The 17,101-nt window shown below is 46.0% G+C and overlaps 1 protein-coding gene across 2 annotated transcripts in view; it reads right to left on the minus strand.

Moving 5' to 3' along the window:
• LOC144113309 (uncharacterized) overlaps nt 1-17,101 on the minus strand; it is a 54,563-nt gene that overhangs the window by 9,130 nt on the left and 28,332 nt on the right. The window contains exons 2-5 of one of the 2 annotated variants that reach the window (XM_077646299.1): nt 7,293-7,433; nt 4,818-4,874; nt 735-852; nt 328-481 (exon numbers count right to left, since the gene is read on the minus strand). In XM_077646299.1, coding sequence (XP_077502425.1) covers nt 329-481; nt 735-852; nt 4,818-4,874; nt 7,293-7,433 — 469 coding nt within the window. In that variant the 3' untranslated portion in view covers nt 328. Of the gene's footprint in view, nt 1-41; nt 482-734; nt 853-4,817; nt 4,875-7,195; nt 7,434-17,101 lie in introns of those variants that run through there. The other variant, XM_077646300.1, reaches the window with a different exon arrangement.

Here is a 17,101-nt window from a genome sequence, read left to right on the forward strand (position 1 = left end):
ACCTTGTCAGTCTTAGACACTGCTTGGCCAAAAAGCCACAATTGAACCATCTTTAAAGCTTTTATTACATGAATATGATAAAAACTGCCAGCAAAAGCAAAGCCACTAGTTGATGATGGGAGGATAAATAAATAAGCTTCACTTCAGTGTTGTATGTGGCTTGGCGCAGTGCGAGCTCACATTCTACAGTCTGCATAATGTGCACAGTTCCACCCTGGAGGGCTGCAAGAAGTCTTTCTTTTGGTCGATTGGACACACATGTACACGGTGCAACTTGAAAGCCCTGTGAAGGCTGGGGGATTGAATAAATAAGCTGGCACTGCACACCTTAGACATAACCGCTCGCTTGAAGACTGGCCACTGCAACTTCATACGGAGGTGGCTCCAAATCTGCTGGGTCTTTCTTGACAACTGCATCATAGTTTGGAGGTGGCCCACTTGGTATGATTTGAGTTGACTGCGATGCAAGATTTGCTGCTACCTGTTGAGCAAATATAAAAGACTTCAATAAGGAATACGTAGCACTCCAATGTGCATCTTGCACATTTTGGAGCAGCAAAAATGCTTGTGTACTGAGGCTTCAGTCCTAATTGAATTGATCTGGAACCTTGCTGCTGTGTGCTGTAAAACTTTTAGAATCAAGGTATTTTATTATAGTCTGTTAGTTCTTTGCTCATAAAAATCCACCAAATGAAATATATAAATGGCTATAGCCTTGTCGCATTGTCACTCGCCTGTGGGTGGTGGGCTGTTGATGCATTGTCCAGAGGTGCAAAGGCATTTTCTCTCATTTTGCGTTGGCAGCAGTAGCACAGTAGGAACAGTAGAAATGTGCTTCCACCAAACATGGCCCTGCATCATACATGAAACATGCCAAGCCATTTTGTTAGGGCAAGGAATACACACCAATATTATCAGGCCAGGTGGTTTTGGTGCTGGTAATAATAAAAGGCGCAAATTCAGCAGGCAAGCCACAGAATATGGCCTACGTATCTGGCTATGCCTCCTGATGGAGTGCATAAATGCTGCATGCTGAATATAGTATATTAAATTTAAAAATTATCAGAGCACCTGCTTAATTTATTTATTTGTTCACATTGCCGTAAAGCCTCTCATAGGGAGGGGATTACATGCGGAGGAGGAGGACACATTGCAATTAACACTTTAGACATTAATAAACAATACATAGAAACCAAGAAAAGAAAATCCATTTCAAGATCAATAAAAGGAACAAGACTAAATGCACAAAATATGAGAAAAAGCATGAACCGGCTTTATTACATGTTTCTGTCTCAGCAAATGAGCTCTAGAAATTTTTTTATACCCATTCCTGCGGTGATGGCTGGCTGCAACTGTACCACGCCGCGCGAGTGAGTTGGTGCTATGTGGCAGGTTGTTTTCTTTCAAAAGGATGATGACGGCGTGGAAGAATGAAATGGGTTGACAAAGAAATCATCTGTGATCAATGGATGGTGATAAAGTTTGTGGAAAAGTGTTAAACGAGCGTGTTTACAACAATGTGCAGTGACCCCACTCTTGCGCCGAATGTGCCAAAGTGTGCCAAACCAGATTAACTGCGCCACCCTGATAAAAATGTGGAAAACTGTGCCAAACTGCTCCAGACTCTCTGCTTTCGAATTTGGCGGCATCGTACGCCTGCTATCCAGGCAGATATAACCGTAGTTCTCGGCGCCATTTCAAAATGTTAATGTCTGTTGAGGCTCAATTATGACGAACATAACTGTCACTCGTCCTCTGTTCCCTATGTCCCGAAGTTTGCAGTAAATGGAATAAAAACGGACATAACATGGGCTTCCATGGTGTACTTCTTATGCCATATATGCGTAAGCCACCTTCGGTCCGTCGAAGTTTTGACACGTTTTCGAGCCGCTGCCAGTTTCTCTCTTAAAAAACATGAGCAGCACACGCATCGAGATTCACACCTAAAGGCGGTTTCACATGCAAATGCAAGCGACTGAGAGGCGCAGCGGGGCGAAAACTTTTGATCTTGTTGGAACCTCGTCGCTCTGCCCATCCGAGCTGCCGCAGCCGCTCGAAACAGTTTTTGCGCTCCATGGTAGAAATCATGAGCATTTATGTGTGCAAGGCAGGACAATACATGGCTCGTATGGAAGATTTTTGCCTTTCTGTAGCATATGTATAGCGGCCATCATTCTCACATTGTGCACAGAAAATTTTTTGATACTCATATAGTATGTTCGCAATGAAAATTGCAGCCACGTGGGCACGTTCTCGCATGCATGCTTCTGGCCTTTGTGTCTTCATTGCAATCGAGCACCGTGTCCAGGGACGTTCAATCTATCCGAAACTTGGTGCCATAGCTGTAATGCGCTTTTTACTGCTGCATTGATCTCATTCGTACTAGGTTAGTGTTCGCTGTAAATGGGCACAACTGCATGAAGTTGATATGTTTGTACTTTGCCATTCGGTCCAAATGGTGACCCTGGTGCTCAGTCATTTGTTGAAAACTAAAGCGTTGCACATTGCGCAGGGTTATTGCAATGCTTCAGCGAACAGAGGGACCAATCAGCGAGCAGAGGGATGCGGAGGCAATGAGTCTTATTGCTTTCGATTGAGGAAAGCACAAAAGAAAACATGACAAAACTGGCTGACATTGCTGAACGATTGGAGAGGTTTTAATGTGGAGCAGATTTAATAATGAATAAAGAAAAGTGGAGAGCTACACATCAGCACATTAGAGCTACTTCGCCTGTGAGTTATGGAGTTATGCAGAGTATGTGCTGTTCAATTAAAAAGTGTACGACAATTTTGCAAAAGTGCCTTCTTGAATAATACTACATAAAACAGAATTGAAGACATTGCAGGTATGACTCTGCCAATATTCACGAACTCAGTGATGTAGCACATCTTTACACCACACTCATACTTCTTCAGCATTGTTTGTCTACCCAAGAGATTTGGAAACTAAAACTACATGCCCCAGAGTGCTTCCAAATCAATGTTTTATTACTCCAAACTGCTTCAGATTGGAAATATTGGTGCTCCAAACTGGTCCTAAATTGACTTTCCTCTGCTCCAAAGTGCTCCAAATTGGAAATTTCAGTGCTCCAAAAATTGCTTCAAATTGGATTTTATCAGTAGCATCACTGAATTTGATGTTTCCCAATTTGGCACAGTCTCTTAAAGCTGTGGCATTAGTAAAGTGAGGGTAGTCTGAAGATAAATCGAGCAGCACAGCTCTGCAAGGATTCAATGTTAGTGATTGGGTAGGCTTGGTCAGGGTCTGAAATGGCTGTGGCACATTTGATCTTTAGCCAGATTAGTGTGGTCCAAGTTTTCTAACGTACATACGTGCATGTTTAAGGTTGCGTTTGCGAACACTGAGTGCACAGCCAGCAAACTTTAGGGTTGTACTATTAATATGGTGAGGCCATGCTGGGTCAAAGTAAAGGTGCATCCTGGGGTACTTGTATATAGTTTGGCACTATTGTTGTTAATAATGTAAGTGGTTGGAATGAGAGATCAACTATGAGTGAAGGAAATCAGTTTTGTTGTGATGTTTCATGCCATTAACCAGAGAACACCATGAGTTCACTCGTCAAGGAAGCTATAATCAGGCAATGTTATTAGAAATTGTATGGTATATTACACATTCATCAGCAAATAATTGATCTTGAGATACTACACAAGCTACATAGATCATTAATATAGATTAGAAGGAGCAAGGGACCGAGCATACTGTCTAGGGTACACCAGAGGCACTATGAAAAGATAGTGTTGTTAACTGAGGTGCACCGTATACTAAATGAAAGGAAGTTGATAATTCACGCAAGAACATCACGGCAAATATTAAAGAGTTAGTTAAAAGCTTGTGGTGCAGAAATCTGTCAAATGTGTTAAAAAAGTCGGAAAAATTTTGCGCCAACCTGAAAGCCTGCGTCAAGTCGCTAGGCCTGGTTTTCAACCCAGGAGTTGAAAACCCAACCATTTTCTTTGGTATTTGGCTTTAGAGTCTGGTATCTTAAGAAATTTACCCTGCAATCCGGTACAGTAGCATGCATAAATGGTCCTGTGCCCTGAAAAATCAACCATGGCTGGTGCGGTTCTGACATGTTACACATTCCAGTGCACTAAAAGTTACAAATCAGTTACAATTATTGTTATTTCATATTTGCTCATGGATATTGCACATCGACTTCAAGTTTGTTACTTTAATAAGAAAAAGTTTTTTTGAGTAATAGTTTGATAGTCATTCTTGCACTGCACGTAACAGGCACTTCAGTTCAAGGGCTAACAAAAAATTTTTTTAATGAGAATTATAAAAAATCTTTTAGACACATTGAATGGAAAATTTGAAAGAAGGCATGCACCCAAGGTTGAGAACAGGTAAAATGATATCACTGCTGATGCGAAACCTGTGTGAATTTCATGTGTATCTATAACGCATGTAATTTCGTAAAATCCTGTTTTTTATTTGCACTGAATACACATTTAGATATTACTGTCTTGTTTTTGCAACACTTAGTAATCCAGCTTTTCCAATTAAGTTATGCAAAGTGGCTGCCCATTACTACTCCAGAAAACCTATCATTACTCTCATTTTATTGCTGCAGTTCTGTTTGCAGTTTTATAGACTTAATTATGATGATCAAACTGCAGAGTGTTACTGGAATTCCTTATGCATGCTAAAGAGTGTCCCATAAACAAAGCTGGGAAGAAATGCGAGTCAAGCTGATCAAATTTTGCATACATATAAGTTTTCGGATGATAAAAAAAATACAGCACTAACATTTAAGTAGAATGCTTTCTTCGACCAAAATTGCTGTTCTACTTACATGAACATGATGACTGACAATGTGTTGTTTTGCTCCATTACGGTGGCCAAGGTTTGACTGAAACAAAAGAAAGAGGTGCATATTGGCCATCACTTCCTCCCGGCAGTAACGTTGCTGACCGTTTTCGCACTTTTAATGTGTGTACCAAGCCAACTACAGTTTCTTTCTTGCTGCATCATCCTATGTAGCTGCCTTCCTCCCGACCTTCATTTTGGTCTTGCTGGCAGACTGATAATTGGCACAAGTGAGCTTTGCACAATGTGTTGCAAAACTCGTAATTCCGAGCAAGATCATGATAACATCACGACATTGTGCTGTCATATTCCTTCCAGAACAAGAGCAGAGAGATGGATGAAGGGTTTCACTCATTTGTCAAGTACTGGTGACCTATAAAGTTGTTAAAGTTAAGTCTTGCTAACACTGTGGGAGTCGGGTTTAATGCCATTTGCATCAAAAGCTCAACATCTTCAGCATGTAAAATAATTTGAGAATTTTTCAGACTGCAGTTGTACTTCTGCATTCTTCTGTACATTTTATTTTCGTAGTATGGTTCAGTACTTGGCACGTGATTAATCTGTTAGATGGATGCATCCATGACAAGTTGATAGGGGGATGCTTAGGCATTGTATGCTAGCTAGCTAATCGCAACGAATACATTTCACTAGAGTTCTTAGGACCATTTTCTTGATACTGAGTGGAGAGGACTTTCTGTGGCGTATGTAGCCAGCACCTCAATGCTGTTGTACATGTTGAAGTTGTCCAGAAGTTTAGCTCTATAGTTGGATACAACTTAAGTCTGCAGTGAAGCTCTGCCCACATCCAGGGCCGCCACACAGAATTTCTCTGCGACAAAAAAGTAGTTCATTGTTAAAACTTTTCTTCTTACCTAAACAAGAAGCAAATCACGAAAAAAATTATAAGCTCTAAAATTTTGATAACTGGCTCGTTTAATAAAGTCAAACATTAAAAATCTGACGCCGCGGACCGCGCGCGGCCCAGTGTTAACTGCTGTTTTTTTTTTTTTTCAGTTGTATCATACTATAGAAGCCAATTATGAAACTACTGCTCTTGCATTATGCTTGATTTTTGAAACTTTAATGCTGTGTGAGTAAGATTGGTAAGACTTAATTTTGCACAATTCTGGTTTATTCAAAACATTACAAAACTGCACAATGGATGTTATTACAAAAGGAGGAGGATCTAAAGCAGAACTGTACTGGGACGTTCATGTTGAAAATTGCTTACTTTGGCCAGTTATTTACTTGTACTACAAACAAATTAATACAAAACTGCGCTGGTTCTAAAATTTCGCAACATAAATAGAAAATGTATTATGTTTCATTTCGAGCAACCTAGTCGCCTAGATGAAGGTGGTGTGGGCTTTCCCTTGGAACACGCATTCTGGATGCTTAGCAATATGTACTCCAGGCTTAAAGCTGGAATTAAGCACCTTGAAGTGTTGTTTAGAATGTGCAGTCAAGATGTACTCTGGATGTACTCTTGTTGCATGTTGCAGTATAGTGTCATTTGTTTGACATGGACCAATCATGAGAGTATATATAATAGAATTCTCAAAGCCAGTTTTCACAGCCATCTGGTTGTGTTAAGTAAAGTATGGAAAGAACCGCAAGCACTCACTGTTGAATATAAAAATTCACCATGAGGTCCCTAATTTTGGTGGTATTTTTATGCCATGGTGTTCAGAATACATATAACTTCATACAGTTTGCTAAAATGAAAATACTGTGCTTGTGTAGCGGGTAGGAAATGTGGAACAGCAAATATCAGGACCATTGTGTCACTGAATGCCATGAAGAGCTTCTGTGTAGTATCACTGCCATCTGCTCATTGCAACAGATGGCTGTATAGAGTCTTTTTTTATGTTTGCTTCTGAGCCATCTCAGTGACACGGGCCTGCTGTTAAAGAAAAACGGAACACTTGATGCCTTGTATATCTGAGAACAGGTCAAATGTGCTACACCTGCCCTGTAATGGCCCTGGTGTTATCGGTTACAAATGCAGGAGGACTGCAAATGTAGCAGCACCACCTGTAAGCACACAGCACTTATTATGTCTGCTTTAGCTGCCTGCACTTTTGATCTCATTCAAGGGCGGGAATGAATTACCACTGGAGCAAGCAACCAATGTGTTGCTGATCGAGAATGTCAGTTTCAAGGAAAGTAAAACAGGTGTTTGGGTCAGTGCTTAGCCTCCTTGCTTGGAGCTGCGCGAAATGTGCTGCTTCTGCGGTACACGTGATGGTCTCGAGCTTCATACGTTAATATATTATCGGTGGAACTTTGCATTGACGGAACGTAGCTGATACGTCGCGCCCCGTGCACAAGCGACGAAAGCAGAAGAAAAGATGCTTTTCTCACTGTCCATTGTGGCGCATGGTCGGCGGGGGTGCAATATGCGGCGATACTTATAGCGATGCTGTGTGCGCGCTGTGTCCGGGAGGAGAGACGCACGTACTGTGACCAGCTGGCACGGGGGGCCGCCTCCGCGGCGCGTGTCAGCAGCAGCAGCAGCGCCGGCTGGGTGGCTCCGGCCAAGTGTCCCCGCGCGTCCGCCTCATGCTGCCAGGGGATGCCGGCGCTCGACCAGGTGCCCGCTCTGCAGTGTCGGGAAACGGTATCTTCAGTCGGGGCCCGCTGGCGACAGAGACAGCGCCTGACTGTCGGGGCAGGCGTCGCCCGGAGCACGCGCCGAGCCATCTTCACAGTCCTCTTGTTAAGGGCAAACACCTTTTACAGCTTCTCGGCGCACTTTACGAGCACTTATCATGACCTCCGGGCACGTGAGAAAAGGAGACAGAAACGTGAGTCGCGGGAATCAGCGATAAACGCAGCTCGGCACGCTACCCGGCTGCCCGACAGGTCGCCGGGGCATCGCGGACTGGAAGAAACGCCTAACTTGCCGAACTGCTGGGACGCTTACCGGCGCACCGATCAACCTGCCGCTGTCGTGCTACGTCACGTTTTGATGCTCGTCATTAGAGGCCCACCGAAACCATTACAGGGAAAAATGCCAGGCTTCCACGGCGTTCTTTCGCTCGAGTTTTGAGTCTTTGTACCCTCCCCGTATGGCCACCGCTGTGGCTCAGTGGTTACGGCTCTCGGCTACTGGCCCGAAAGATGCGCGTTCGATTCCGGCCGCGGCGGTCGAATTTCGATGGAGGCGAAATTCTGGAGGCCCGTGTACTGTGCGATGTCCGTGCATGTTAAAGAACCCCAGGTGGTCGAAATTTCCGGAGCCCTTCGCTACGGCGTCTCATAGCCTGAGTCGCTTTGGGACGTCAAACCCCTATAAACCAAACCGTTTCGAAGCCCCTGTGGCGGAATACATGGATGCACACAGTGGCCGGAAGCACATCTTGAAGGTGTGTTTGTAGGCTTGGAAGGGCGTTTCTGACGGACGGATCCGGCTCAGTGTTTATCACGGTTACGGTGAACACAGGATCGTGTGGCTTTTAAAACTAGCAGAGTTGTTTAGTGGTGCCTTGAGGAACCTTGACGCATGCGTAGTTCTTAATGCGCACCACGTGATACCAACCGAACGCTCGAATTTCGCGAGTAGAATTCCTAAACCGAAGCCTCAACCTCTAAGCCGCTTCTGCTGATCGTTTGCCAAATGTAAGTCATTGTCCTTTAGTCAATGCCAAAATGCTACAACTGCTTCACGCGCGTGCGAACTTCCCTTAATGTTTGGCTCTAGCTGAAGGTGGCCAGAATCGGCCCTGGGAAGTGCGTCGCGAGGTGAGGCTGTCCCAGATCGAAATTTCGCAAGTGGAGCTTTAAGTGGGTTATTGAACAGGGACCTCTTCAAAGAGGGACCACTTGACAAAAAAAAAAACTGCCAAAAGGACCACGTTCCAGTTAAAAAAAACATTGAAAATTTCAATTGGATATTTCAGTTAGTTCCAATTGAATTTTCAAATTGGTTCCAGTCGTGTTTTTTATCGACGAGTTGACACGACGAATTGGCCAGTTACGTCACAGGCGACTATTGCATCCAGCAAATATTCACAAAAATGTACCTCGATCGCTATCTAGTGCAAAATACACAGTGTGACAAATATTTGCCTAACATATTATCAAAGTGCATCAGGAAAACATTCGTGAGGACACACAAGAAACACCAGACACTACTATAGCTAATGTATGCATCCACAGAACACACTTATCCCATTTATATACCCAATTTATGAGACTCATAGGGTCAGTGGCGCTTGCCTGTTTAGTGCCACTGACCACTGATTCCATACAATTTCGACTGCAGCAATTAAGCAAATGGCGAATACATTTTTGTAGGTTAAGCTGCTGACAACTCTTATAAGAACATTAGTTCTGCCTAGTTAGTCGACTATGCAAATGTTCGTTCGGATATATCTTGCACAGTACGTTGAACAGACCGATTGGAAGCAATTGGTAAGACCAGACTGAAGCATTGACTTATTACGTAAGTTATTAAAGTTCCCCAGTTAATTGGTTGAGCATTCATGGTTGCACAGCCCTACGCAAAAGCTCAATGCGGAATAGACTTCACAAAGCCTAGTAGGTCCCACTTTGGAAACCACTTGTATTCCAAGTGGTCACAAATGGACCTTGGTTACTGTGAGGTTACTGGAATGCGCGAGTTTAAGCAACGGTTCAGACATTACGCATTATCACCGTTGTTTCAGGCATGAGCGGCAACATTCGCCCACTCATTCGTGTAGCTGTCATATTTTGTGCCCTTATGTTTAGAGCGCTGGCCTGGGTCAAGCTAGTGCTGTAGCACTGTAAATGTTCGTGGGCGGCAGTTGGTAGGTGCTTGCACTGCAATATAACCACACGCGCGTGCAAAAACCTGATCTTTTAAATAAGGATAATAATGTACGATTCTTCGATCGCTGCCTATATCCGTGGTTTTCAACCACAGTGTTGTAGAGTCTGTCGCCCAGAGCACTTCCCAGTGTCGATTCTTGCTTTCCTAGCTTCAGCCGGCGCCAAATTTTGACAGCAGAAGCGCGCATAGCTTTTGTATATTTTACAGATGTCCAACCTGAGAAACTGTAACAAGCTCCCCTGGTGTCAAGAAGAGCGCGTGTCGCACGCGATGAGCTGGAGTTCCAACGATGTGTTCTCCTTGGGGCTTGGGAGGAGGCCGGTACAAATTGCGAATTTGACGTCACAGGCTAAACTTCCTTGCAGCTCGCCAGTGTCACTCGTTAGACACCGATGCCTATAAACGCCCTCTCAAGCGCGACATGACACTTTAAGCAAGAAATCTCGGCATAAAACCCATTAACGCGTAACTGTGAATAGGCCCTTCCGTGGCGTAATTGACTGATCGGTCGTTATGCAGTTCCCTTAGCCAGAATTGAGTCGTATTTAAATGACGCGCGCGCAGTTAGTACTCAACTTTATCGGCAGTTTTTTTTTTTTGAAGTTCTGATCGTGACAAATGCCAGGACAATTAAGCCTCACCGGAATTTTCTGTCTCTTGTTGGACCTGTTCGCTCTCGAAGCCTGCACGTACCCCGCAGTTTGCAGCGCGACGCCTTGAGACCGATTGTGTCCGCACTGAGGAGGCGTTATTTGTAGAAGACAATGTAGTCGCGAGGACATTACCCCGAACAGGCCCCAATAATAATAATAATTGGTTATGGGGGGAAAGGAAATAGCGCAGTATCTGTCTCATATATTGTTGGACACCTGAACCGCGCCGTAAGGGAAGGGTAAAGGAGGGAGTGAAAGAAGAAAGGAAGAGAGAGGTGCCGTAGTGGAGGGCTCCGGAATAATTTCGACCGCCTGGGGATCTTTAACGTGCACTGACATCGCACAGCACACGGGCGCCTTAGCGTTTTTCCTCCATAAAAACGCAGCCGCCGCAGTCGGGTTCGAACCCGGGAACTCCGGATCAGTAGTCGAGCGCCCTAACCACTGAGCCACCGCGGCGGGCGAACAGGCCCCAACGCAGCTGCAATCTCGGGAAAAGGCACTCGTAGAAAATTATGAGAGAGTCAGTAGGGTAGAGCCATTACCCAGCGTTGTTTACTTCCGTTATTCTTTGCAATAGTCGTGTTCAACGCATTGAGAAAGGTTTCTGGATCTGTGGGCATGTGGGCATGTCAGCACGTAGAACTGCTAGATAAGTAAAACGCCAAAAATGCTCGGTGAGCGACGCCGTCTCCTTTAAAATGGCCCTTTCGACAGGGAAACGTGCATTCAATATACGTACATGAAAAGGCTTGGAGTATAGCACTGAGGATGAAATTATAACAGTATTAAAGCGAAAGCTTTACTGGCCTAGTCAAGCCAAGGTCATCGGCGCCGCAATTTGACCTTCAAGTGGAGGTGTGGCAGCCACGTGGCATACCACGTCAGTCGCCGCCGCCGTGCCTATACCGCTATACTACCGCCGCCTTGGCAGCTATGGCCACGTGACAAGCCACTTGACTCGCCATTTGCTGGAAAAAGGAGCCGGCACCGCTCTCGCGGCATTCGCATCGCAGTTCTCGCTACGGACGGAGCGAGTCGGCCGGAGCCGTCTAGGTCGTCGGGACGGTTTCGCTGAACCACGATTAGCTGAGCTTAGTGCGTATAAGCACTTCTGGCCGCACTCTCCGGGTTTCAGGGGTCGGTCAGTGTGAAGCCTGGCCAAGTGAAGCCGAGGAAGAACGCCAGCACCGCCAACAACCCGCCGCGGTGGCTCAGTGGTTAGTGCGTTCGACTACTGATCCGGAGTTCCCGGGTTCGAACCCGACCGCGGAGGCTGCGCTTATATGGAGGAAAAACGCTAAGGCGCCCGTGTGCTGTGCGATGTCAGCGCACGTTAAAGATCCCCAGGTGGTCGAAATTAGTCCGGAACCCTCCACTACGGCACCTTTCTTCTTTCACTCCCTCCTTTATCCCTTCCCTTACGGCGCGGTTCAGGTGTCCAAAGATATATGAGACAGATACTGCGCCATTTCCTTTCCCCCAAAACCAATTATTATTATTATTATCACCGCCAACAACAGAGAACGGAAGCGTGTGAGACGCGCTGCAGAAACCGATGAAGAACGCCAGCAGTGGACACCTCAGTCGCGCTGTGAGTAGGCAATGGCGTCAATCTATACGAGGCAGTTATGCGTCTTTCCTTTTGTTAAAACCAGCAGAAGTTTTAAACTTGATTTTGAAGAAAGGAAAGGCACAAAACTGGCTCTCTGGGTCAGTGGACACCTCAGTCGCGCTTTGAGGTACGTGGCAGTGGTGTCCACCTGCAAAAAAAAAAAGACCTTTCTCACAATATTTCGTGTTTAGCAATGCTAAACCGCCACCAGTTTCTTTTTTTTTAACAGGCTTTGCGAGCTGCCAGAATGTCCTCAAACCCGAAATCCTGAGCCGAATACAGGCATGCTCGGTCACCTTGTCATGCCTGCGTTTCACTGCCTCGACAGTGGTGATCTTCAAGGAGCATAGACACATAACTTTTGGGTGTGTGTTTTCTTGTTTGCTGTGATGCGTAAGGCATTATTATACATAGATTACGACCTGGTATTCTCTTACGACCGCTAGGTAATTTATAATCGAATTTCTTTCTCGTGGTGTTTCGGTTTCAACAGCCGAATGAGGACTATGAAGTCTCGTGATGCATGAAAAAACTGAAATACAATCTCTGCTTCCACATTCGTTGTCATTACGGCTCCTGAGGGAGGCTGGCTTCAGCACTGCAGTAAATCAAAACGATGAAGCTGAGTGGTTACGGCGCACGGCTGCCGACCTGAAAGACGCGGGCTGGATCCCGACCGCGGTGGTCGAATTTCGATGGAGGAGAAATTCTAGAGGCCCGTGTGCTGTGCGATGTCAGTGCACGTTAAAGAACCCCAGGTGGTCGAAATTTTCGGCGCCCTTCACTACGGCGTCTCATAGCCTGAGTCGACGTGGGACGTTAAATTAACCCCCATAAACCAAACGAAAACGATGAAGCAGCGATTACATCGACGTTTTTCCATGCCTCACGTGACATATAACCACACTCAGACGTCAGTGCCATCGTTCGGCTGTTGAAACCGGAACAGCATGACAGAAAAATACGATTATGAATTATTTAGCGGTCGTATAGGTGAATACTACATGGGGATTCATGCATAGTGCCTTCCGCATCATTTCATGACATCAAAATTGGGTGTCTATACTATTTTCAGGCGGTTGTTATAGTTTTCCGGGTTTTTTACTCATTTGGATCAACCACACCGAATGAAAATATATAGTGGGTTGAACTGAAGTCAACTGCGGTGTCGCAGAGGGTCAAAAGGGCTCAAAGCCGAAATTCCTATAGCATGTGCCAGCAGCAGTTATCTTGTCTACCTATAAAACTGTTGGGCTGTTAGCGCTATTTATTTCCGGAGGGCAATTTTGGCGCGTGAAGCGATTGGACTATTGCTGCTTTGTGGTCGCATTCTTTGCTTAGGTTCGCTGATCGTCACCGCTTGGCACAGCCTGGCCTGATTGTAATAATGTGTCAGCAAAGCTGTGTTATATTGCTGACAATTCAGGGAGGAAAGGTTGGTTTGGTTTATATGGGTTTAACGTCCCAAAGAAACTCAGGCTAAGACGCCGTAGTGAAGGGCTCCGTAAATTTCGACCACCTGGGGTTCTTTAACGCGCACTGACATCGCACAGTACACGGGCCTCCAGAATTTCGCCTCCATCGAAATTCGACCGCCGCGGCCGGGATCCAGCCCGCGTCTTTCGGGCCAGCAGCCGAGCGCCATAACCACTCAGACAATTTTTTAGCATTATCCCTCCTCCGAGTGCTTCACCATAAACACAGCAGCAGCACGGCTAATAAGGAGAAGGGATAAGCTCTGTTACAGCAAAGTTGACCCTGGCTACCGAGTCTAGCCAGTCCGTACGTTCCGCATATACGTTACTACTGTAGGGGGTTTAAAGTTCGTTTTTATTTCTTGAAAATTCGACGGACTTTTTTCGCTGTTTATTTTCGAATGCAGTTTTCAGTTTTTTTTTCGGCGAATATTATTTTCGATGGATGAATTACTGCTTTTTTGTGATTTGTCGAAGTATTCCTGTGCGGTCAAAATCACTTATGGTGAATTCCAATCGCAGGCCCGGAGCGATCTGCACGCTCTGTGACAGAGCGCCTGAATCCGGCGCAGAGCGCGCGACCTGAAATTGCGATTGAAGTACACTTGCTCTGGCCAGAGCATGTAGGGCGCCGCTATCGCCGCTGAAAAAGAACGTCACGCAAACTTCCGGTCGGATCCGCCGATTTCGGCGGAGCAGTCCCGACTGCTCCACGGAGCAATCTCGGCTCGGCAACCGCTCCCTGTCTACGATTGGAAGACGCGATCCGTGCCTCAGATCTGCGTTTGGAATACAGTTGCTCCGAAAAGAGCAGGAAACGTTGCTCCAGAAGTGCTCCAACTCTGCGATTGGAAGTCACCATCAGTCTTATCTCAGCGTTTTTGTCAGGCTGAGCAGTTTATTATTAGCCAGTGTAGTAAACGCACAATCGCCGTACTTGGATCTGTGCTTGTTGAATGAAGGAAGCGCTATCATGATTAAGAAAGTAAGGCGAATTAATAATATAGCCATCAGACAAAAACACACGTGGAAGTGATGGAACTGCCGCTCAACCGTCGTGGTAGCCAGAACATAACTCTTTCGTCACGCTTACGCATGGTTTTGTGCAACTGTCCTAACATGCAGTGGATAAGCCAACTTAACCAACTAACTGCTCTAAGCGGGTGGCGATATTGAACAAAACATTGCTTCCCTAGCAGACGGCAAAGAGGTGGTGCCTCCCGCTCTGCAGAGGTATGTAGTCTATCTGAGCAATGCCTGAAGTCACACAACTGCTCTGCTTATTCAACAATTCGACGTTACTTTAATCGTTTTTTTTCGGTTGAAACCAAAAGTTCAACCCCTATGTACAATGTTTTTCGTTTCATGCTTGAAAAATCAGTAAGAGAGCATTTAACGGCATTTGTGTCCTCCTATCGGATCACTGAGGAATTTGTGGGTTTTTGCTCTCGGCATCCGCGCCTCAAGAAAGCTTAATGCAGTGGGCCGATTCGATGTGGTCTTGAAATTGGTGGAAGTTATAAAGGTGCACACGCGAAGGCGCGGATCGAGGGCCTGCAGCTTTGCTGCATATCTATAGGCGAACAGTCTCTCTTTTTGTGTAATGGGATACATATCACCTTTGATAATGTAGCCTTGCAGAGTAAACTTGTGTCATAAAGTACTCAACTAAATGCGACTTTATCCTCTTCAGGTAATCGTAAATTTGCGAAGTACACACTTACGCTAAATGCTCTTGTGGCCAGATTGAGAGGACAACTTAGGCGACACATTTTGTTCTGCTTTTACAGCGATAGCTGTACATACTCTTGGGATTTTGCATCGAGTGCGTTGTCGCAGCGTGGCAACGGTCGCTCTGAAAGACACCGAGCGCCTCTCCTCATAACTTCCTCCTCTTGCTCATCGCAACGCTAGGCGCGCCTCAAACCCGAGTGCTTTTACGGGATTACCAGAACGGTCCCGAGGGAGGTCCCACAGCAGTTGGCAAAGCGGGCTCAAAAGAGCCCCCAACTTTTTTCTCCTTTGTCCGCGCTATGCTGCGGACAGTAGTGCATGGTGGGCGAGCCGCACGTCTACGAAGAGCCTCATTCAGCCTATCTATAAACTTGTTGCATTTGTGGCCGCTGAAAGCGCGGTCCTCAGTGATGTCAAGAAATGTCGACACTTGCTAACTGTATAGAAACCTCGAAATTGCATTTTAGCACATTTGTCGCTCCGTATCAAAGGCAGGCATCGACCGCAGCGGTGTGGCCTGAGCGTCCGCCTCGCACGAGGGAGGTGCGGGGTTCGATCCCCAGTGCCGCCGGGTATACCCACCGGTGCTACAATGGGCACAAGATTTCCCCTGGCCTGGTGCTCGGCTTCTTTAGGGTGAAATACTTGGGAAATGGGTCTTTGGCCCCACCTTGAGTAAATGAAGAAACCGTGTGCCATGGCGCTCTTTGGCCGCAGATGTCCTGGCGCCATAAAAATTCACTACATCATCAAAGGCGGGCATCAAAATTACGCAGACTGCATCCGTTACTGCGTTCAGAAATGATGAAATTTTCATGTTTATTCTCACGATGCGTTTTGTCATTCCTCAAGTGAAAATTTTGCTGTAGTCACATATGGCTGGCGCAACTTAAATGTCAACATAGAATTTCAACATCTGGTTATGTTGGGAAAATGCATGAAAGCTCAAAACTGATGAATTAATTATAATTATTGGTTTTTGGGGAAAGGAAATGGCGCAGTATGTCTCATATCGGCGGACACCTGAACCGCGCCGTAAGGGAAGGGATAAAGGAGGGAATGAAAGAAGAAAGGGAGAAAGAGGTGCCATAGTGGAGGGTTCCGGCATAATTTCGACCACCTGGGGATCTTTAACGTGCACTGACATCGCACAGCACACGGGCGCCGTAGAGTTTCTCCTCCATAAAAACACAGCCGCCGCGGTCGGGTTCGAACCCGGGAACTCCGGATCAGTAGTCGAACGCTCTAACCACTGAGCCACCGCGGCGGGTCAAAACTGATGAAATTTTGCAGTTTTTGACAAGGGGCACGCAGGGGTGTATTTGTGTGCAACTCTTAGAGGGGACGGTTGGCAGGGGAAATAGAGCCTGTATATATTTGCATTACATTTGTGCAATGCCTTTCTTGAATTTTCTCCGCATGAAAAGAAAAAAAGTAAAAAAAAAGTGACGTTGCGGTTTTCTCGCAGACGTATACATTCTGGCTGGCTGGTTGGTTTACGCATCGTTGGTTTGTTGGCCCGGGCCATGGCCTCGCCTCGGAGTGCGAACTGTGGGACCGAGGGGCATCATGTCATTTCTACGCTGCATAGGAGAACGTTGTTATTATTTTTCTGTGCGTATACGGAAGAGAAAAAAGAGAAATTCGCGCGGGCATCCTTGCGACGTCCGCCTTCTGCCGTCCGTATCTCTCTCCGATGCTATTTCGGTGCAAGTGGAAACGTGTTTACGTCATTTTTCTTCGGCAAACAATGAGGCAGTTCGCCGGGTGTTGCAAGAAAAAAAGACGCCAAGAAAAGGGAGGGGCTCCCTCTGAACAGAGCTGGAACGCAAACAGAGTCCCAGATTATACGTATACGTGCACATGTTTCCCAAGCCCTGCTTGGGGAATCAAAATACCGCGCACGAGCTGCGTCGGCGCACTTTTCAAGCACGCGGGGGGCCTCTTGATGCATCGTCGAGAGAGACACATGCGCGT

Source organism: Amblyomma americanum, chromosome 1 (genome assembly GCF_052857255.1).
Source record: "Amblyomma americanum isolate KBUSLIRL-KWMA chromosome 1, ASM5285725v1, whole genome shotgun sequence".
Classification (NCBI taxonomy): Eukaryota; Metazoa; Arthropoda; class Arachnida; order Ixodida; family Ixodidae; genus Amblyomma; species Amblyomma americanum.